Source organism: Diceros bicornis, chromosome 5 (assembly GCF_020826845.1).
Source record: "Diceros bicornis minor isolate mBicDic1 chromosome 5, mDicBic1.mat.cur, whole genome shotgun sequence".
Lineage (NCBI taxonomy): Eukaryota > Metazoa > Chordata > Mammalia > Perissodactyla > Rhinocerotidae > Diceros > Diceros bicornis.
In genome coordinates, this window is record NC_080744.1 from 29443420 (window position 1) to 29466155 (window position 22736).

A 22736-nucleotide genomic window follows, 5' to 3' on the forward strand; every position below is an offset into this window, starting at 1 on the left:
TGTGTGGGTAAATGTCATCATAAATTTTTTAAAACCCACAGAATATACAACACCAAGAGTGAACACTAATGTAAACTATGAACTCTGAATGATGATTATGTGTCAATACAGGTTCATCAACTGTAACACATGTACCACTCTGGTAGGAGATGTTAATGGGTGAGGCTATGCATGTGTGAGGTCAAGTGGCATATGGGAAATTGATATGAACCTAAAACAACTGTTCTAAAAAAAAAAGTCTAATATATATAGAATTTATATATATCTATACATCTATATCTACCATAATATGTCTATCATATATATCTAGTTAGGGGCTTAATGTTTTCCTAACATAATATCCATAACCACTGTCTTGTGCTGAATTTGTGACATTTGGCTTGTAGATCCTCATCCTCATATTTGTTACCTCATGGTTGAAAGATGGCTGCTAAACATCCAGGTATTTCCCTGTTCCAGGCTAGAGGAGAATGAAACAGCAGTTCTTGTTTCAAGAAAGCAAAAGGCTTCCCAGAAACCATCAATTTGTGTCTCATTGGCCAGAGCTATGTCTCATGACCAACCTGGGTGCAAGAGAGACTGAAGAAGCAAACGTCTTTAGCTGAACTCATTGCTACTCTGAACAAAATCAGGATTCTTTTACTAAGGAAAAGGGGGATGCACTTTGGGTGGGCAGTAGCAGTCCTTGCCACAGAAGGATCTGGAGAGTTTCTCTAATCACCTTCGATGTAATGAAACAAGCAACTGGTAGCATTGACCTTTGACAAGTATGAAAAAGCTGGACAAGAAAAGCACACAAACTTTTAAAAAGGTGTCACATTTATAAATCTGACTAGAGGCAAACAGGACTGAGAACTGTTTGTTGACTAACCACTTAGAATTATTTTTTGTGGATTATAATGATGATGTCTAAACAATTGGTACAACTAAATTTGAATAATAATGGGCTGTTCTAGTGATGAGAATAATGCTGAGCAAATAGCATTTGACTATAAAAGGACACCTATGAGTTTGACGATGAGGAAAGCTATTTGGAAGAGAAAAGACTAAAGTCTTTTTAGACTTTAGTCTTGAGTCCTAGTTTTCAGTGAACAGTGTCTTGCAAATGCCATCTCTAATTTAACCATCTTCCCCCAAGGAATATATAAATAATCCCTTCCAGTCTGGTGATTAGAAAGGAGTCAGTTGAATCACAGAGACTGTAGATTGGTCAGCCTACCAAGAGGAAAGGACATCAGCCAGCCAGTCATTCATCTTGGTGCTTTATGAGATGTTTCCTTAGAAACAGAATGGAATGGAATAAAATAGTAGTGCATCATTTGTGATAAGGGTGGTATTTTTCTAAGAAACTTCTGTTTCACTTATATATGTATGTGTGTACACTTAGAAATTGACGAATAAACATCCAAGTGGAGATTCAAGTAGGCAATTGCATATACAACTCCGGAGGTATGAGATGAGATTGGGAGTGAAGATAAAAACCTCAGAATTATCAACATATTAATGGCATTTAAAGCTATTAGATTCTTTGAGATCAGTCTAAATCAGTGCTGTCTAATAGAGATATTATGTGAGCCACAAATGTGAACTACATGTATAATTTAAATATTCTAGTAGCTACATTAATAAAGGTAAAAAGATGAAATGAACTTTAATAATATATTTTATTTGACCCAATTTATCCAAAATAGTATCATTTCCACATATACTCAATATAAACATTATTAATAAGATATTTACATTCTTTTATTATACTAAGTCTTTGAAATCAGTATGTAATTTTTCACTTACAGCACTGCTCAATTAGGACCAGTCACATTTCAGGTGGTCCACAGCCACACGTGGGTCATGGCTATCGTATTGGATAGTGCCGGTGTAGACAGAGAAGGCTGAGGACTAAACATAGAGTCAGAAAATGTTGAGGCTAAACAGATAATTGAATCGTCTTTATTTTTCAGAATAAAGTTTCTTTACATAGAGGGAAAAGTACCCTCTTATTTCACAGGTTTTCCTGATTTAAATCCTGATTTTGGTGGCAGAAGAGCCCACTGAGCCACTATGTCGTGGGAGTAGAGTTCTCAAACGGCCATGCACCACCTCCTGGTAAAGAATTTCCTGAAAAATTGTATCTGCAGCTTCATTGTCCTAATTTGTTCCAGACTGAGAGAAGTCTCTGTGGAACCTGGATGAAATTCTCTCTCAGATATTGCTTTTTAGGTGACAATAGTGCATGGGTGTGACAGTCAGTTGTAGAGCAATACTTGAGTATAATCCAATTTATATACTCATTCAAAACCTGCAATTTATATTTTTATATATAAATGCATAGAAAAAGGTCTAGAAGCATACCTACCAAACTGAACACATTGCTGAGGAGACGAGTACGTGTATAGAAGTGTGGAGATATGAGAATTTTCTTTATTTTGCACTGTTTTGTCTTTTACAATGAAAATGTATTCATTTTAAAATATATTACTTGTAATTTAAAAAAATATAGAGAAAATGGAATATAATGCATCCCAGCATAACTAAGCAAGCCCTGGTTATTTAAAATTCTAGGTATATAACATTTAGGCCAAAACCAAAGTTATTTAATTTTAAATATTTTAATTTTACATTTGAGTATCTTTTTCAGACAATACAAAAACCTACATATAAATGAGGATCTTAGTTATTTGGTTAATTGTGGTCTACTGACCCCCAGGCTAAAAATTTTTGGCTCAAAGTGAGTTAAGTGAAGAATCTTTATCCCCTCCTCCCCAGTTCTGAGAAAGGAGAGTGGTTAGCATTAAATTTCACTGTAGTTAATAGAGACTTTTCCAGATGATGGCTGATTTCTTTCCCTTTAGCCCTTCTGGCTCTCAGAACTCCAGATAATGCAGCAGTGACTAATAAGCATCATAGTGTGTTCTTACAGCAATCATCACGAGATAGACAAGCCCTCAACTACCCACAGGGAAGTTTATTCCCCTTTCTCATCCTGCTTCTATTTCACTGCTGTTGACAGGCGGATCATTTAACTAGGTTCTATCCTATGTAATCTCCAGCAGGAACATAGCCTAAGGAAATTATTGGGGAGTCAAAATGAATGGGTTGTTATAGTTGGTAATTTTTGTTTGTTTGTTTTGGCTGTCTAGTATCTCAATCCCTTTTTGTGGCTGGAAGAATCACAATATTATCAGGCTTGAAGCATATCTTTGCATAATCGAAGTTTTTATTGCCAAGTATTAGCTCTCCTAATACATTGCAGCTATGGCGTGGGGATATATTCTTGGTTCCACCAAGCACACACAACTACACCAGACTTTGATGCAGGGGCTAGTGATGCAAGAAGCAGAAGCGGGGTAGGGGGGCAGTAGTGGTGAAATATTGACAGAAAAAATAGCAATGAAGCAAGTACCACAATTATTGCAGGAAAGACAAGTTCCTAGCATAGAATTGGCAGTGGTTAAAACTGTGACATCTGGTGGCCTCTGGCAGTGGTATGGCTGTAGTGATAGTGATTTTTCATCAGACCAGTTCCATAGAGTGCTTTGCACATTGAACTTTGAATCGGAGCCTCAACTCTGATTCTTTAGCTTTCATTGATTCTATGAGTTTCCTGATATTCCATCAATATATATTTTCCATTGTCATGCTTAATCAGCCAGAGTCAGCTTCTGTTGTAGGCAAGTAAGAACTCGCTATAATTACATCATAGTGGAGTTACCTCTGATTGGTGCAGTCCTGGTAATCTGCAGAGGGCAAGGAGAAACTAACCCTTCAGGATTGTAGGTTGCCATGAATTCTCCTGTAGTTTCACAATGGTTAAGGAAGCTTCATCACTTAGCATATTCTATTGCAGAAAAGATCTCCAATGCCAAAATAAGTTGGAAGAGGATTTTAGGATGTCTATTTTTCTATGGAAAACTTGAGCTGAGGTCTGGTCTAGATTGCATGCCGTCAGTCAAATTATTAGCTTTTCTTCAACATATAGAAGACAACTTCACAAACCACCCCCTCCCCCAGAAAAGGATATTTTGTGGCATAGTTGAAAATATGAATATTTCAGAGTACAGGCAGATGATAAAGTCAAGTCAAAAAGTTTATATTAAGGGCTGACTGCCTCTAACTAACTAATGTTTTGGTTGGCAGAGTCTATTTCCTGGTTTCTCATATCTATTTTCTGTAACAGTAAATATTCTTCTACTGAAGGCTCAGAAGGTGCAGAAACCCAGATATGAGAAAGGAATACTTAATGGTTTGGCATCTGTGAATGTGTGCATGTCTTTCTATGCATCCTCTTCAAAGTTGGGCTGAGAATTTTCCTTAAGAAGAAACCATATCATTTCCCGTTTTCATTTGCTGCACACCGTGGACACTTTACAAATGCTTGGCACTAAGGAAAACACCAATGAAAAAACACTACTGTTTCAGTGACAGGCATTAGGTCTTTGATCTTATAAATGAAGCAATAGAATTTTTTAGTGCACTGAGTAGACGCTATACCTCATTATGGAAAAACCTGTAATTGGAAAGGAAAAAATAGCTGATAAATTTGAAACACGTAAAACAGTATTATGATAAAAGCCAAGATACAGGTTGGAAACATGAGTCTTAGCTTTGTACATACCATCTTGATTATACTAGTTTCAGGACTTCAAAAAATCTCCAGAATAAAGAAATAATCTGTTGGTGAGTGAAAACTGTACAGAACTTTCCTACAATGGATCTTTAGGACTGTGGATATTTGTTTTTGAGATAGGCTTTGGGTTCTTTGCATGTAATGAATCAAACTTTTATGAGAGTAAGAAATAAAACACGTAGACGTGCCCAGAAAAGAGTTTTTTAAAATGAGAGAAATTCTGTATTTCTGAAAGAATAGTGATAGAAAATATCATTTCTCTGTATTTTTAGGAATTTCTTTTGATGGTGCTCCCAGGACTTTCTTTAGTGCATCTTTCATATCTTTGTTCCGCAGGCTGTAGATCAGAGGATTAAATAATGGGGTTGCCATGCAGTAAAACAAAGTCACAAATTTCTGTGTCCCAGGATGGCTCCTGGAACCCGGACTCACGTACATCACCATAACTGAACCATAGAACAGGGAAACCACCAGGAAATGGGATGCACATGTAGAAAAAGCTTTGTTCCTGCCTGAGCCAGCAGGCACCCGAAGTACAGCTCGCAAAACTAAAGTATAGGACCCCAGGATGTAGAGGAAGGTGATGAAGATGATAAGAGAGCTTACAGTAGCACAAGTTAGTGTAGTTTTAGGAACTGGGGCACAGGACAGTGCCAGCAGCGGCCCCAGGTCACAGAAAAAATGGTCAATGATATTCGGGCCACAGAAGGGCACCCAGGACATAAGAACCGCAGGTATTAGTATGGATAGAAAGCCACCTGCCCAGCAGAAAACCACTAATCGGGCACAAAGATGGTGAGTCATGATGGTGGGGTAATGCAGAGGTCGACAGATGGCAAGGAACCGATCAAAGGACATCGCGGACAGGAAGTAGCCCTCAGCAGCACACATGGAGAAGAAGAAGTAGAACTGCAGCAGGCAGCCAGCGTAGGAGATGCTCCTGGTCTGGGAGATGATGTTGGACAACATTTTGGGCATGTCAGAACTGACATAGCAGATCTCCAGGAAGGAGAAGTTGGCCAGGAGGATGTACATGGGTGTGTGGAGTTTCCGGCTTGACCACACAGCACAGATGATGGATGTGTTCCCCAGGAGGGTCAGGAGGTAGATGAGGGAGAAGATCACAAAGAGGAGGATCTGGATCTCCCTGCGGCAGGGGAAGCCCAGGAGGATGAACTCACTCACAGACCCAGAGACATTATTGGCTTCTGAGATACTCATTCTTCTAATCTATGAAGGGAATGAGCAATAAGGACCATTATATTAGCCATTTTCTCTCTCTTGAAAAGTTATTTTTATTTCTTTGACCTCCTATGCACTCCTTTAATACACTTTTGTGAAAAGGCTCCATATGGTTCTGAATTTAGTAACTCATTTCCCAAGGATCTGGCTTAGCCCAGCAAGGTCAGGGTTCTGGGAGAACTTGGTTCAACATGTTGCTATATGCTCCCACAGTCCCCACTACATCAGTTTCCATTTCTCAGAGTATAAATTTCACTGACATCATGTAACAGAGTCCAGATTGTTTTCTCTGTTTGTGTTTAAATTAATTCATCTTTGATGTATAGTTTCATAATGTACACACTCATATATTTATACTCTTAATTATTCTTGTTGCAAAGAGAATTTTGTATAGTACTTTGGAAAATTCTAAGAAAAATTCAAGTTTAAATACAATCTGAAATTGAATTCCAAAAGTACGAAAAGAGCATTGTACTTACTATGTGGTCAGTAACATAATATTTTCGGGAGATCTTTCCTGGATAGCTTTGTTGACTGAATCAGGGTGCTGAAGACACTGACACAAATTCCATTCTAGCAAGTACTTATTAGCTTCTTAAAGGTGGTATTTAATTTCTACTCGCTGAGTAGCATCTAATTTGATACAGAGAAGAAGGATCCTCATTGGCTTCACTCCTTTATTAGGAGATCCTGGCTCTTAAATAAAAAAATAGCAAGGTGCAGATGGAGAAACACTTGTCTCTTAGCTTAGATGCTTCATTATCTTGTTACTGCATGGTGATGAATTATTTTATGTAAAAAGACATAAAAAAAGAAACAAAAGCATATATTTAACTCTAAAACTGTGAGAGGAATATACTAGTGTAAACTGTTAGTGTCAGAAAGGATCTCAGAGATTATAAAGCTCAATTTCATTTCTCAGAAACTGAGACCAGAGAGATTAAACTAATCCAAGGTTATCTTGGCTTTTGGTAGAAGAAACAGAGTCTAAAACTTAGGTGTTTGGACATTCAGTTCAGACCTTTGCCATAAGCCTTACTATCATGGAACCTACTTTTCTGTCAGCTCAGATGGCTGCAAAAATATCTTATGTATGTATTACGTCTTTCCACCCTTTGAACCAGATTCCTGTTTATAATAAAGAAGGACTTTAACAAGACTATTGACCGAAGCTGGAAATCACTACCTTTATCCCACATTCCCACTTGACCTGCCCTGTATCCTAATTCTTGGCACCTTTTATGACACAAACCCACTTTTAGACACTCCTTTAAAAAATATTTGACTTCTAAGGTAGTAATAATAATGTCATGTATTAAACATTTATTGTGACAGTCACTTAATGTTCATTACCTCATTAAATTGTACTCCCCTTTCCTCTCCAGTTCTACAGCCTTTAAAAAAAAGAGGAAACAGGGGGCCGGCCCTGTGGCTTAGTGGTTAAAGTGTGCGCTGGGCTATTGGCGGCCAGGGGTTCACATCCCGGGCGTGAGCTGACACACTGCTTGTCTGGCCATGCTGAGGCGGGTCTCACATACAGCAAATAGAAGGATGTGCAACTGTGACATACAACTATCTACTGGGGCTTTGGGGAGAAAAAGGGAAAAAAAAAGGAGGAGGATTGGCAACAGATGTTAGCTCAGGGCCGGTCTTCCCCAGCAAAAAGAGGAGGATTGGCACGGATGTTAGCTCAGGGCTGATCTTCCTCAAAAAAAAACAAAACAAAAAACAACAACAAAAAAAGAAAACTAAACACCATATGGTTTCACTCGTATGTGGAAGATAAATAAATACATGGATAAGGAGAACAGATTAGTGGTTACCAGAAGGGAAGGGGGTGGGGGAGAGGGTGAAAGGTGTAAAGGTGATGGATATGTATGGATATGTATGGTGATGGATAAAAACTAGACTATTGGTGGTGAACATGTTGCAGTCCACAGAAACTGATATATAATCATGAACACCTGACATTACACAATGTTATAAGCTGATATGATGTCAATAAAATAATTGAAGAAAAAAACAACTACAGTGCATCCCAAACTCTGTTTCAATCCCTTATAATAAATTAAAAAAAGAAAACCAAACATCTCCACATTTCTAAATGTAGCATTGAATTATTGTCCCTCTAAGTATGTTGATTCTAAAATCCAACCTTTTTGTCTGCACAGCTGTCAGCTGTCTGTGTAATGTATTAGCTGTGCGTCCTTATTGCATCTGATTCAATTTGTTCACATGCAACTCACTTATATCAAATTTCCGTTTGTGCATATGGAGGATTAGCCTCAGCAAAGCTGTTAGGAACGGAGGCCACATACCAGAAGAAAAGATCATTTACATATTTCTCCTAGTCTCTCTTTTCATAGCAGCATTACACACCGTGGGCACTGCAGCAGGCAGTCGAGAGGCTCCACGCTGTGTCCTCTTAGAGCTCCTAGTTGTGCAGGATTTTGGATTCCTGGTGACCCTCTGCCACAGTTTAAGCCTCACAAAGGATCCTCTTTAGTTGATACACAAAAAGGAATAGAGTGCCAGGAAACTCTTCCTTCCTTTTATTTTGCATCCCTTTCTGGCCACATATTGCCCCTGGAGGCCACCCCTCAGGAGCAGCAGGGACAATCACAGTGCATCACTCAATCCCCAGGTGTGTTTTACTTTCAGTGATGAGCTCAAAGGTGAAAGGCCTCCACGAATCCGTCTGTGAAACTGTCACCTGGTAATGGCCCCTCTGGTTTGCTGCTCACCTGGCACTTCCAGACTGGCTCTGGATTTTAAAAACCAGCCTTCAAGGCTCCTGGGCCAACCCTTCCATCATATGTGCTTCTTCAAGTGACATTTAAAGTTCACTTTAAGAAATCCCCAAATCCTGAGTATCGTCCCAATTACCCGCTAAAAGTAACCTCCCTGCTCATCTCCATCACTCAGTCTAGAGGTATTAAAAGTTAGTCTCTGCTTCCCCTGCAGACTCCTGGCAGCAGCGAGTGATGCTCACTGGACTGTCCAGTGGCTTTCAGACTTCATGAGTGTAAGAAAACCTGGGGTCTCATTTAACTTCACAGCCTCCTCTTACACCTTCAACCCCAAGAGTTCTATGTCTTTTAATATTTTTGAATTATCTTTCTCCTGTCTCAAAGGATATAAACACTCTACCTAGCTTTATATCATGCTTATATGATAGTTTTTAGTACCTGCTATGTGCCGATTACTGTGCCAGCAGATTTCACATGCATTATCTAATACATAATGCTCTGAAGACAGTCTTACCATTTAAAATGATTAAACAGAAGATCACAGAACGTAAGAGTTTATATTTGGCTGTAATTCAACTTGGTCTATTTTCTTTCCACAAATAGGATGCCTGAAGTGAAAAACTATACCTACTACGCTTATGGCTTCTACCTGTTGTTCTTTCCTGGTCATTGTTATGCCTTTTAGTCACTCTGAAAAACTTCTATTAACGTTATTATTTTGGCTTCTTTTCTTAAATATTTTCACTTCAAGCACTGTACTTGATAAGATTGTTCAGAAGTTGTTCTCTGTGGCTTAACTTTCTGTTTATCTTGGTGCAACAAATTTCACTGAAAAATGAGTGCCCATTTTAAATAAATATTTATTCAAAACAATCATTGCCCACAAGGAGCTTTTAGGGTATGAGCTACTTTGGCAAAAGTTCCAACAAAAATATTGTGCCAGGGCAAAACTTTAGATCTCCTTTATTCTTTGCTGCTTAAGTAGACACATGGTCGTCTTACACCGACAGTGAGGTACATGTGAACTCCTGGGTGTGGTTCATAGGGAGGTGGGAGTCAGACCAGTTTCAGATGTTACCTTCTTCTGCTAGACTCTCTATAAATTGTGTTAGGCTCTATCTCTCTTCTCCAAGCTTTAGTCATTTTAGCACAGAGGTATGAGGTGGCAGGAACCAGCCAGAATGTCTCTAATCCAAGCTGACAAAGGCAGTGAGACTGGGAACAGCCCACTCACTCTGTTCAATGTTCACCAGTTCCTGCAGAAAGTAACTTGGGTGCAAGCACTTCTAAGTAGCATTAACCAGATCCTTTTGCGCTGCCCCTGCTTCCTGTTTCTTCTCCTAAATAAGGATGCTCTAATTTTCCATTTTGGCAGCACCACTGATGTATCTGGAAGTCTTAGACCCACTAACACTTTCATATTGCACTTGGAGACTCTTTTTTAACCTCCTTTCTCAGTGACTTGCTTATGAAAAACTTCTGTTGATTTTTTATAACCTTGATGATGGCTGTCTAATCTCTTTGGTACAATATTTTTAAAATATTTTGTTATTAATAATATTTATGTTGGTATCTCATTAGTATGTAACCTTCCAAATCAGTTCTTTCTCTTTCTAATTTCAGAAGTACCTTAGAAACCAGTTCTCTCTGACATGTCACTTTCCCCAAGAAAGACAGCCATTCTGAAAAAAATGAATTTTTCTAAACCCTAAAGAATCTGTTGGAAAACTATTAGAAACAATCAACAACTACAGCAAAGTTGCAGGGTACAAAATCAATCTACAAAAATCAGTTGCATTTCTATATGCTAATAATGATCTAACAGAAAGAGAGCTCAAAAAGATAATACCATTTACAATTGCATCAAAAAGAATAAAATACCTAGGAATAAATCTTACCAAGGAGGTGAAGGACCTATACAGTGAGAACTACAAGACATTATTGAAAGAAATCCATGATGACATAAAGAAATGGAAAGATATCCCATGCACGTGGATTGGAAGAATAAACATAGTTAAAATGTCTATATTACCTAAAGCAATCTACAGATTCAATGCAATCCCAATCAGAATCCCAATGACATTCTTCACAGAAATAGAAAAAAGAATACTAAAATTTATATGGGGCAACAAAAGACCCCGAATAGCTAAAGAAATCCTAAAAAAAAAGAACAAAGCGGAGGCATCACAATCCCTGACTTCAAAACATACTACAAAGCAATAGTAATCAAAACAGCATGGTACTGGTACAAAAACAGACACACAGATCAATGGAACAGAATTGAAAGCCCAGAAATAAAACCACACATATACGGACAGCTAATTTTTGACAAAGGTGCTAAGAACATGCAATGGAGAAAGGAAAGTCTCTTCAATAAATGGTGTTGGGAAAACTGGACAGCCAAATGCAAAAGAATGAAAGTGGACCATGTGCTATTGCCATTCACAAAAATTAACTCAAAATGGATCAAAGACCTGAAGGTGAGACCTGAAACTATAAAACTCATAGAAGAAAATATAGGCAACACACTATTTGACATTGGTTTTAAAGGAAACTTTTCAGATGACATGCCTACCCAGACTAGGGAAACTAAAGAAAAAATAAACAAGTGGGATTTTATCAGATTAAAGAACTTTTATAAGACAAATGAAACCAGAATCAAGATGAACAGACAACCAACCAGCTGGGAGAGAATATTTGCAAAACATACATCTGACCAGGGGTTGATCTCCATGATATATAAAGAACTCACACAAGTGAACAACAAAAAAACAAACAACCTGATCAAAAAATGGGCAGAGGAAATGAACAGACACTTCTCCAAGGAAGATATACAGATGGCCAATAGGCACATGAAAAGATGCTCAACATCACTAATCATCAGGGAAACGCAAATCAAAACAACACTAAGATACCACCTCACGTCCGTTAGAATGGCTATAATCACCAAGACAAAAAACAACAAATGTTGGAGAGGATGTGGAGAAACAGGAACCCTCATACACAGCTGGTGGGAATGCAAATTGGTGCAGCCTCTATGGAAAACGGTATGGAGATTCCTCAAAGAATTAAAAATAGAGATGCCCTATGATCCAGCCATCCCACTACTGGGAATCTATCCAACGCACCTGAAATCAACAATCCAAAGAGGCTTATGCACCCCTATGTTCATTGCAGCATTATTCACCATAGCCAAGAAGTGGAAGCAACCTAAGTGTCCCTCGACTGACGATTGGATTAAGAAAATGTGGTATATATATACAATGGAATACTATTCAGCCATAAAAAAAAGACAAAATTGTCCCATTTGCAACAACATGGATGGGCCTGGAGCATATTATGTTAAGTGAAATAAGCCAGAAAGAGAAAGACAAACACTGTATGATCTCACTCATATGTGGAATATAAACCAACACATGGACAGAGAAAACTGGACTGTGGTTACCAGGGGCCATGGGGGTGGGGGGTGGGGGGTGGGCACAAGGGGTAAAGGGAGTAATATATATGGTGATGGACAAACAAAAATGTACAACCCAAAATTTCACAATGTTAGAAACCACTAAAACATCAAAAAAAAAATGAATTTTTCTAGATGCTCCAGTTTCAGATAAATATTTAAATGTAAGTTTGAATCCCTATGTTTTTCTCTGTCTTCATTATAATACATTTTTCTCTCTTTTCTTTCCATTCTCTGATTCCCTTTCTCTATGTTTTCTTCCTGGAATTGATCTCATGGCAACTGAGGCTGTGTGATATCACCAATGAGCTCATTGCCTCTTTTGTCCCACTCAAGGTGTCAGTGGGTAGCTGAGCTCATACAGGAAAGCTCCAGGGTGCTGGAACCATGCCAGTTTGGATATTCCAGGACAATGCTAAGTTTAAGCCAAACAGGACATTTTACTGCTGAAGAGAAAATGTCTTTCAGGCCTGAAAGTCATTGCTTAAGTTAGGAGTACCCAAGGGAAACCAGATCTTGATTAGGTTTCTGGATTTAAACTCTGGAGAGAAATCAACACTGGACCTGAAAGCCATTGGCAGGAAGTGGTGACCTGGGGTAAATCTGACCTTCCCAGGCCCTCTTGTTGTCAGGCAGGATGTTGTGGAAAGCATGGCAGCTAAGCTCCAAGGGCTGTGCTGGGCCAGGCTCTGCTTTGGGCATTATGACCCAGAACACCCAGATCCCTCTTTGCACAGTCTTCCCCAGGACGTCTGTAAAGGCTCTTGGGGTTGCTATGTCCCCTGTGGAATTTGGGTGGAATTGAGAGAAATGGGCAGATATACACACTTGGTCATTTCATAACTGACTTTAGATCAATGATATCTAAACTTTTGGAGTTGGTATAGGTGGTGCTTAATTTCACCATGCTGCCTCCTTTGTTCTCTCCAACATGCCCTATACATTAAGTAATGAATTTCCAAATGAAAGTGAATTTAATTAATTTAATTTTGAGAATTTTCTGGGATTTTGAGAGTCTCACATGCATCTTTGATATGACTGCTGACCTCAGGTATGAGTAGTGAGTCCATAACTCAGAAGAAGTTGAGCAGAAATAGAATTGTAATAGACTTGGAGGCAGGCACCTGGCAGTGGTTCAGGGAGACCCTGATGTATGCTGAAAATGCCTCATTTATACCTACAACTTTCCTTACTCCCTCCACTGTTCCATCTACATTCACACTGTCTTTAGAGCACTGTTTTATAATTTCTTCTCCTCTTGGATTATCCCAAAATGTTGATTCATTTACAAATATCTTTTAAATTATGGTAATTAGACTGTATATCATTATAGAAAACAAAAAAAATAAATAACAAAAAAATGGTATAACATTAACATTTGGTGTTTATCCTTCTGTTCATATTTACATTAAAAACACTGAATCAGGGCCCAGCCCTGTGGCCAAGTGGTTAAAATTCCATGCGCTCTGCTTCAGCAGCCCGGGTTTGTAGGTTCAGACCCCTGGCGTGGACCTACTCCACTCAACAGTCATGCTGTGGTGGTGTCCCACATACAAAAAAAAATAGAGGAAGATTGATACAGATTAGCTCAGGGCTAATCTTCCTCAAGCAAAAAAAGGAGGATTGGCAACAGATGTTAGCCCAGCGTGACTCTTCCTCAGGAAAAAAAAAAAAGAAATTGGATCATACCATACATGTTACTTTGGAACATACTTTTTAAAATATACAAACTTGAGTGAATCTTTTGCCGTGTTAGTAAATATAAGTCGACCTAATCACTAAATAGGGAACATAATATTCTATTTTATCGCTACAACATAATTTGTCTAAGGAATTCTCTCCTGTTGCACATTTAGATTGTTTGTAATTCTTTCTATTACAAACAATTCTGTGATGATGTTCCCTTACAATGAATTACTATAAGTGCAATGGCTGATCAAAATGTATACATAATTTTAAGGCTTTTGTTTGCCATATTGCTAGGTTGGTCTCCAAAGGTGTTGTATTAAGTTACATTCCAACCAGTAGGTTGTAAGAATGCTCATTTTCCTCCCGTTTGAAACACATACACACATAAGCTATTATAATTTTTTCTAAAAATTGCCAGTATGAATATTAAAAGTAATGTCTTATTATTTTAATGTGTGTTTATTTCATTAGTAGTTAGGTTGAATTTAAAAGAATATTTTTTGGTTGTTTTGACTTTTTTTTACCTTTTCTTCTCATTTATGTGTGTAACTCACTTTTCTATTCATGTGTTCATTTTTCTTTTTTTTTTAAATTTTTTGTTTATTGCAGTAACATTAGTTTATAACATTGTATAAATTTGAGGTATACATCATTATACTTCTATTTCTGCATAGATTACATCATGTTCACCACCAAAATACTAATTACAACCCATCACCATACACATGAGCTGAATTATGCCTTTCGCCCTCACCCCTTCCCCTCTGGTAACCACCAATCCAATCTCTGTCTCTATGTGTTTGTTTATTGTTGCTATTATCTACTACTTAATGGAGGAAATCATACGGTATTTGACCTTCTCCCTCTGACTTATTTCGCTTTGCATAATACCCTCAATGTCCATCCATGTTGTCACAAATGGCTGGATTTCACTGTTTCTTATGGCTGAGTAGTATTCCATTGTGTATATATACCACATCTTTATCCATTCGTCCCTTGATGGGCACTTAGGTTGCTTCCAAGTCTTGGCTATTGTGAATAATGCTGCAATGAACACAGGGGTGCATGTATCTTTACGCATTGGTGTTTTCATGTTCTTTGGATAAATATCCAGCAGTGGAATAGCTGGATCATATGGCAGTTTTATCCTTGATTTTTTGAGGAATCTCCATACTGTTTTCCATAGTGGCTGCACCAGTTTGCACTCCCACCAGCAGTGTATGAGAGTTCTCTTCTCTCCACATCCTCTCCCACATATGTTGTTTCCTGTCTTGTTAATTATAGCCATTCTGACGGGCTTGAGGTGATATCTCATTGTAGTTTTGATTTGCATTTTCCTGATGGTTAATGATGTTGAACATCTTTTCGTGTGCCTGTTGGCCATCTGTATATCTTCTTTGGAGAAATGTCTGTTCAGGTCTTTTGCCCATTTTTTAATTGGGTTGTTAGTTTTTTTGTTGTTGAGATGCATGAGTTCTTTATATATTTTGGAGATTAAGCCCTTATGGGATGTATGGTTTGCAAATATCTTCTCCCAGTTGTTAGGTTGTCTTTTCGTTTTGTTGATGGTTTCCTTTGCTGTGCAGAAGGTTTTCAGTTTGATGTAGTCCCATTTGTTTATTTTTTCTATTGTTTCTCTTGCACGGTCAGACATGGTGCTTGAAAATATGTTGCTAAGACTGATGTCGAAGAGCGTACTGCCTATGTTTTCTTCTAGAAGTTTCATAGTTTCAGGTCTTACATTCAAGTCTTTAATCTATTTTGAGTTAATTTTTGTGCATGGTGTAAGGTAAGGGTGTACTTTCATTTTTTTGCCATGTGGCTATCCAGTTTTCTCAACACCATTTGTTGAAGAGACTTTCTTTTCTCCATTGTATGTTCTTGACTCCTTTGTCAAAGATTAGCTGTCCATAGACGTGTGGGTTTATTTCTGGGCTTTTGATTCTATTCCATTGATCTGTGTGTCTGTTTTTGTGCCACTACCATGCTGTTTTGGTTACGATAGCTTTGTAGTATATTTTGAAATCAGGGAGTGTGATACCTCCAGCTTTGTTCTTTTTTCTCAGGATTCCTTTAGCTATTCGGGGTCTTTTGTTGTTCCATATAAATTTTAGGATTCTTTGTTCTATTTCTGTGAAAAATGTTGTTGGAACTTTGATAGGGATTGCACTGAATCTATAGATGGCTTTAGGAAGTATGGACATCTTAACTATGTTAATTCTTCCAATCCAAGAGCATAGAATATCTTTCCATTTCCTTGTGTCTTCTTCAATTTCTTTCAGCAATGTTTTATAGTTTTCTGTGTACAGATCTTTCACCTCTTTGGTTAAGTTTATTCCTAGGTATTTTATTCTTTTTGTTGCAATTGTAAATGGGATGGTATTCTTAATTTCTCTTTCTGCTACTTCATTGTTAGTGTATAGAAATGCAACTGATTTTTGTATGTTGATTTTGTATCCTGTAACTTTACCATATTCATTTATAACTTCTAAAAGTTTTCTGGTGGATCCTTTAGGGTTTTCTATATATATAATCATGTCATCTGCAAATAGTGACAATTTCACTTCTTCCTTTCCAATTTGGATCCCTTTTATTTATTTCTCTTGCCTGATTTCTCTGGCTAGGACTTCCAGTACTATGTTAAATAGGAGTGGTGACAGTGGGCATCCTGGTCTGGATTCTGTTCTTAGAGGGATAGCTTTCAATTTTTCACCATTGAGGATGATATTAGCTGTGGGTTTCTCATATATGGTCTTTATTATGTTGAGGAACTTTGCTTCTATACCCATTTTATTCAGTTTTTATCATAAATGGATGCTATGTCTTGTCAAATGCTTTCTCTGCATCTATTGAAATGATCATGTGATTTTTATTCTTCATTTTATTAATGTGGTGTATCACGTTGATTGATTTGCGAATGTTAAACCATCCCTGCATACCTGGAATAAATCCCACTTGATCATGGTGTATAATCTTTTTTAACATATTGTTGTATGCGATTTACTAGTATTTTGTTGAGGGTTTTTGCATCAATATTCATCAGTGGTATTGGCCTGTAGTTTTCTTTTTTTATGCTGTCCTTGTCTGATTTTGGTATCAGCGTAATGTCGGCTCACTAGAATGAATTAGGGAGCTTCCCTCCCTCCTCAATTTTTTGGAAGAGTTTGAGAAGGATAGGTATTAAGTCTTCTTTGAATGTTTGGTAGAATTCACCAGGGAAGCCATCTGGTCCTGGACTTTTATTTTTGGGGAGGTTTTTGATTACTGTTTTGATCTCCTTACTAGTGATTGGTCTATTCAAATTCTCTACTTCTTCTTGATCCAGTTTTGGAAGTTTGTATGATTCTAAGAAATTATCCATTTCTTCCACATTGTCGAATTGGTTGGCATATAGCTTTTCATAGTATTCTCTTATAATCTTTTGTATCTGAGGTGTCTGTTGCAATTTCTCCTCTTTCATTTCTGATTTTACTTATTTGTGCCTTCTCTCTTTTTTTCTTGGTGAGTCTAGCTAAAGGTTTGTCAATTTTGTTTATCTTTTCAAAGAATCAGCTCTTGGTTTTATTAACTTTTTCTATTGTTTTTTTGGTCTCTATTTCATTTATTTCTGCTCTGATTTTTATGATTTCCCTTCTTCTACTGATTTGGGGCTTTGTTTGTTCTTCTTTTTCCAGTTCCTTTAGGTGCATTGTTAGATTATTTATTTGAGATTTTTCTTGTTTCTTGAGATAGGCCTGTGTTGCTATAAACTTCCCTCTTAGAACCGCTTTTGCTGTATCCCATAAATTCTGGCATGTCGTATTTTCATTTTCATTTGTCTCCAGGTATTTTTTGATTTCTCCTTTGATTTCTTCGTTGACCCAGTCATTGTTCAGTAGCATTTTGTTTAATCTCCATGTATTTGTGGCTTTTCTGATTTTCTTCCTATAGTTGATTTCTAGTTTCATACCGTCGTGGTCAGATAAGATGCCTGGTATTATTTCAATCTTCTTAAATATATGGAGACTTGTTTTGTGGCCTAATATGTGATCAATCCTGGAGAATGTTCCATGTGCATTTGAAAAGAACCTGTTTTCTTTGGTTTTTGGATGGAATGCTTTGTATATATCTACTAGGTCCATCTGTTCTAGTGTATCATTTAAGGCCAATGTTTCCTTATTAATCTTCTATTTGGATGATCTATCCGTTGGTGTAAGTGGAGTATTAAAGTCCCCTACTATTATTGTGTTACTGTCTATTTCTGTTTTTATGTATGTTAATAATTGCTTTATATATTTAGGTGCACCTACATTGGGTGTGTAGATATTTACAATTGTTATATCCTCTTGTTGGATTGTTCCCTTGATCACTATGTAATGCCCTTCTTTGTCTCTTTTTATAGTTTTTGTTTTAAAGTCTATTTTGTCTGATATGAGTACTGCTACCCCAGCTTTCTTTTCATTGTCATTTGCATGGAGTATCTTTTTCCCTCCCTTCACTTTCAGTTTGTGAGTGTCTTTAAGTCTGAAGTGTGTCTCTTGTATGCAGCATATATATGGGTCTTGTTTTTTTATCAAGTCTGCCACCCTATGCCTTTTAATTGGAGCATTTAGTCCATTGACGTTTAAAGTAGCTATTGATAAGTATATACTTACTGCCATTTTTAACATTTTTTTCTCAGTGTTTTAGTAGTCCTTCTCTGTTCCTTTCTTCTTCTATACAAAATTGATGGTCTCTTTAGTTTTACCTCTGTCTGAAAGCTCTACTCTTTAACTCCCCTCTTCCCTCCTTTTATGTTTTTGATATCATATCTAACCTCTTTTTTGTGCATTTGTATCCATTACATTCTTATCATGGAAATAGATAATTTTTCTTATTTGTGGTCTTCTCTTTTCCCCTTAAATCATTCCCTTTAACATTTCTTGTAGCACTGGTTTCTTGGTGAGAAACTCCTTTAATTTTTGCTGGTCTGGGAAAATTTTGATCTCTCCTTCCATTTTGAATGATAACCTTGTTGGGTAGAGTATTCTTAGCTGTACGTTTTCTCCTCTTAGCACTTTAAATTATATCGTGCCACTCTCTTCTAGCCTGTAAGGTTTCTGCTGACAAGTCAGCTGATAGCCTTAGGGGGTTTCCTTTGTATGTAACTTGACTTTCGCTTGTGGCTTTTAGGATTCTCTCTTTATATTTACTTCTTGACATCTTGATTATGATGTGTCTTGGTGTGGGCCTCTTTGGGTTTATCTTGTTTGGGGCTCTCTGTGCTTCCTATACCTGGATGTCTGTTTCCTTCCTTAGGTTAGGGAAGTTTTCATCTATTATTTCTTGAAATAGATTCTCTGCCCCTTTGTCTCACTCTTCTCCTTCCGGGACACCTATAACACAGATGTTAGTGTGCATGATGTTGTCCCAGACGTTCCTTAGACTGTCCTCACTCTTTTTAATTCTTTTCTCTTTTACCTGTTCACCTTGGGTAATTTCTTCTAGTCTTTCGTCCAGCTCTCAGATCCGTTCTTCTGTATCCTCTACTCTGCTTTTGAGTCCCTCTAGTGAATTTTTCATTTCCAGTATTGTATTCTTCGTTTCTGATTGGTTCTTTTTTACATCTTCCCTTTCTGTGTTGACATTCTCACTGAGTTCATCTATTCTTCTCCCCAGATCAGTGAGCATCCTTAACATTCTTTGTTTGAACTCTCTGTCGGGTAGGTTGATCATTTCTGTTTCACTTAGTTTCTTTTCTGGGGTTTTGTCCTGTTCCCTTACTTGGAATGTATTCCTTTGCCTCCTCATTTTGCCTCTTTCCCTGTGCTTGTGTCTATGTATTAGGTAGATCAGCTACATCTCCTGCTCTTGGATAGGTGACCTTACTAAGTGATGCCTTAGGAGGCCTGCAGTGTTCTTCCCTCAGTTGTCAATGTTCCAGTGGTGACCCCTATGTGGGCTACGTGTGTCCTTCTGTTGTGGCCTGTTTGCTCTCCCTGTAGGCACCCAGGGAGGCTGAGTTATGCTCCTGGCCAGCTGTTGTAATGCTCAGCTGCTTGTAGTTGTTGTGGGCCCTTCAGACTCTTTATCAGGTGTGGGGAGCCCCAGCACAGTTGGATGCAAGTTCTAATACCACATTTGTGTTGCAGTATTTCTTTTAAGTGAGTAGGCCCCCAGCGTGGCAGGTTGTTAGGCTCAGGGCCTTACAATTGCTATAAGCCTCCAGCCTTTATGTCTCTTGTCATCTCTCTGAGGATTGCAGCTGGGTGGGGCTGGCCTCAGGCGCGGGAGCACCCAATTATTTCAGGCTTTGTAAGGTGGGGCAAACCCCCTATGTAGGTCTTTGAGAAGCACAAGTCTTCTGCAGCTGACAAGCCCTGCTGCCCACAGGTCCACACACACAGTCAACACAGTCCTGCCCCGTGTGTGCGCCCCGACCTCCCGATGCGGACCGAGTCTCTCCACAGTGGGAGCCCCACACACTCCACAACTGCCCCACACTCTCCACCAGCTCCTTGTGCATGCCCTGCCCCGTTGATATTGGCTCAGTTGCCAGGCTGCAGAGAATCCAGTCACCAGCCTATGCAGGCCCACAAGTTGCCTGAGGGATTGTTGTTGGGTGGGGTCAGTCTCTAGGGTGGGCTGCCTGCTCTGGCTGAGCTGGATTAAATCGGTGCTCTAGCGGGTGGGGCAGACCCTGGGCTAGCAGGCCTCAGGGAGAACTCCAATGGCGTCTGTGTCAGCACACCCACACCAGGCCACAACAATGGCCGCTGCCAATGTTCCAGTCCCTGGAGAGGTCTCACCTTTCACTGTGATGCACTCAGAGCCTATCAGGTGAGTCTCTTTTCACCAAAGCACTGTGCACCTTTCTTTTTGGTGATTTTAGGTTTCTTTCTGACACAGGTGAGTTTGCATGTGGGCCCTTTAAGAGCCGGTTTTAATTTCTATGTGAACCAGCTTTTCTGGGGGTACTCCCCAATGTTTTAGTAGCAGGCAAAGTCAGATATTATGCCACTCATCTCGATTGTACTAGTTCCACAAAATGCCCACAGTGGGGGCGCTCCCCTGCTCAGGGACCCGCTCCTCCAGGGAGGCTGCGTACCTGTGGGCTGCTCCCAAGCAGCCATGAGGCACTGTGGCTTGTGAAGGTGGCGTTTTTCCTCTCCAGAAGGGAGTTTCTGCCTGTTCTACCTCATTTAGAATTGTCCGTTGTTGCAGGAGTTCCTCTTATTTTTCCTCCAGTTTTCAGTTCTGTCTTGGGTAATTTTTCCACCAGTAGTTGTAAATTGGCTCTGTCCGTGGGAGGAGGTCAGTTCAGAGTCTGCCTACGCCGCCATCTTGACTTCCTCTCCCATTTTTCTTGATGTAAAAGAATTCTTTATATTTTGTGAATATTAGCCTCTACCATTTGTGGTATTTGCCTGTTCAATATATGTATAGTAATTTTTGTGTGTGTGTGTGAGGAAGACCAGCAGTGAGCTAACATCTGATGCCAATCCTCCTCTTTTTTGCTGAGGAAGATTGGCCCTGAGCTAACATGTGTGCCCATCTTTCTCTACTTCATATGGGACACTGCCACAGAATGGCTCTATAAGCAGTGCATTGGTGTGTGCCCGGCATCTGAACAGGAGAACCCCAGGCCGCCACAGTGGAGCACACAAACTTAACCACTTGTGGCACTAGCCCAGCCTGCTATGTATAGTAATTTTTTAAGCCAATTAAAGTTTTTTTAATGTGGTTATATTTATCACTCTTTCTCTTAATGGTTTATGCTTAGGAATATATCCACATCTTTAGATTATATATTTATAAAACATAAGATGTAGAATTGAAAAATGTCTCTATTTGTAAATAGAAAATGTGTAAAATTATTAAAAGGGAAGGACGACCTGTATCCAAAATAAGTGGCAGTTTCAGAAAGGATAAAGAATTACTTCTCCACAGAGGAAGGGGGTTGATGTAATCAACTTGCCACCAAGTGGTTGGCTGCTCTTCTCAATGAATGGTACCCTATTGATGGCTCAGTATCAGTTTCTGCTACTGGCTGGCTGGTCTTTCATTGGTTACAATAGCTAAATTAACCTTAGTAAGAGGCTCATGTTTTGGGTCTCATACACAGCCTTACTCCTACCACTATGGCTCCTCCATTTGTGAACATACTGTGCAAGCACTGGGATGACAGACGACAGAAGCTGCCTGGCTGGCAGTATAAATCATTCTATTCACTTGGCTTTCAAGTTCATCCACTGTAGCGGGCATTGATATGAAACACCAAGATTTGTACCTTTTGTGTCCGTTTCCATAGTTGCATCCACATGCCTCCTTTCATCTCTGATTTTCCAATCTTGCTTCTTCCAGATCCCTGACTGACCAGAAGAGCCATTTGTTACAGCCCAAGAGCCCATGCATATCCTTACCTTAGGCTTTTTTCCCATCATACAACTGGACAACTAAGTTTACAGCATTCATTTCTGCACACTGGAAGAACTTGCCCTCACCATCATGATTTAGAGTTAGCCTCTGAGTTAGGCTGAATGCAGCAGATGCCTATTGTTGGGTCCACTGAATATTTGAGTCAGCTCATCCGTGAATCAGGACTGAGCTGCTTCTTCCTTCATTTACTAGTTGTTGGGGACCTCTGACGATGCCACAGGTGTAAGCTAAGGAAAAGGTGTTGGTACAGCAGAGATAGGTGGTGTGTCCTCTGAACCTGTCTGGCCACATCCATTAATATAACATTTCCGATGCATCATGAATTGCTGCTGTTCTTGACTGAATTTATGACTCGGTGGATGTGACAACATGTATTTCATGGTGGGAAGCTCTGTTTGCATAGCTACTTGATTTCCCACGGTAAGATCCTCAGGTTTTTTCCCTCAATGGAAATCAGGATCTCCTTTGCAAACAATGAGTAGTTCTGTGCAATAAAAATCATACCTTGTTAGGACTCTAGGGATATGCTCTACAAGTCTAATAATGCTCATCACATCTTATTCTTATCTATATAGCT

The 22736-nt window shown here is 38.9% G+C and overlaps 1 protein-coding gene across 1 annotated transcript; it reads right to left on the reverse strand.

Moving 5' to 3' along the window:
• Positions 1-4876: 4876 nt before the first annotated feature.
• LOC131405850 (olfactory receptor 11H6-like) lies at positions 4877-5845 on the reverse strand. Its single transcript, XM_058541090.1, has one exon. The coding sequence runs from the start codon at positions 5843-5845 to the stop codon at positions 4877-4879; it is 969 nt and encodes a 322-aa protein (XP_058397073.1).
• Positions 5846-22736: the final 16891 nt, after the last annotated feature.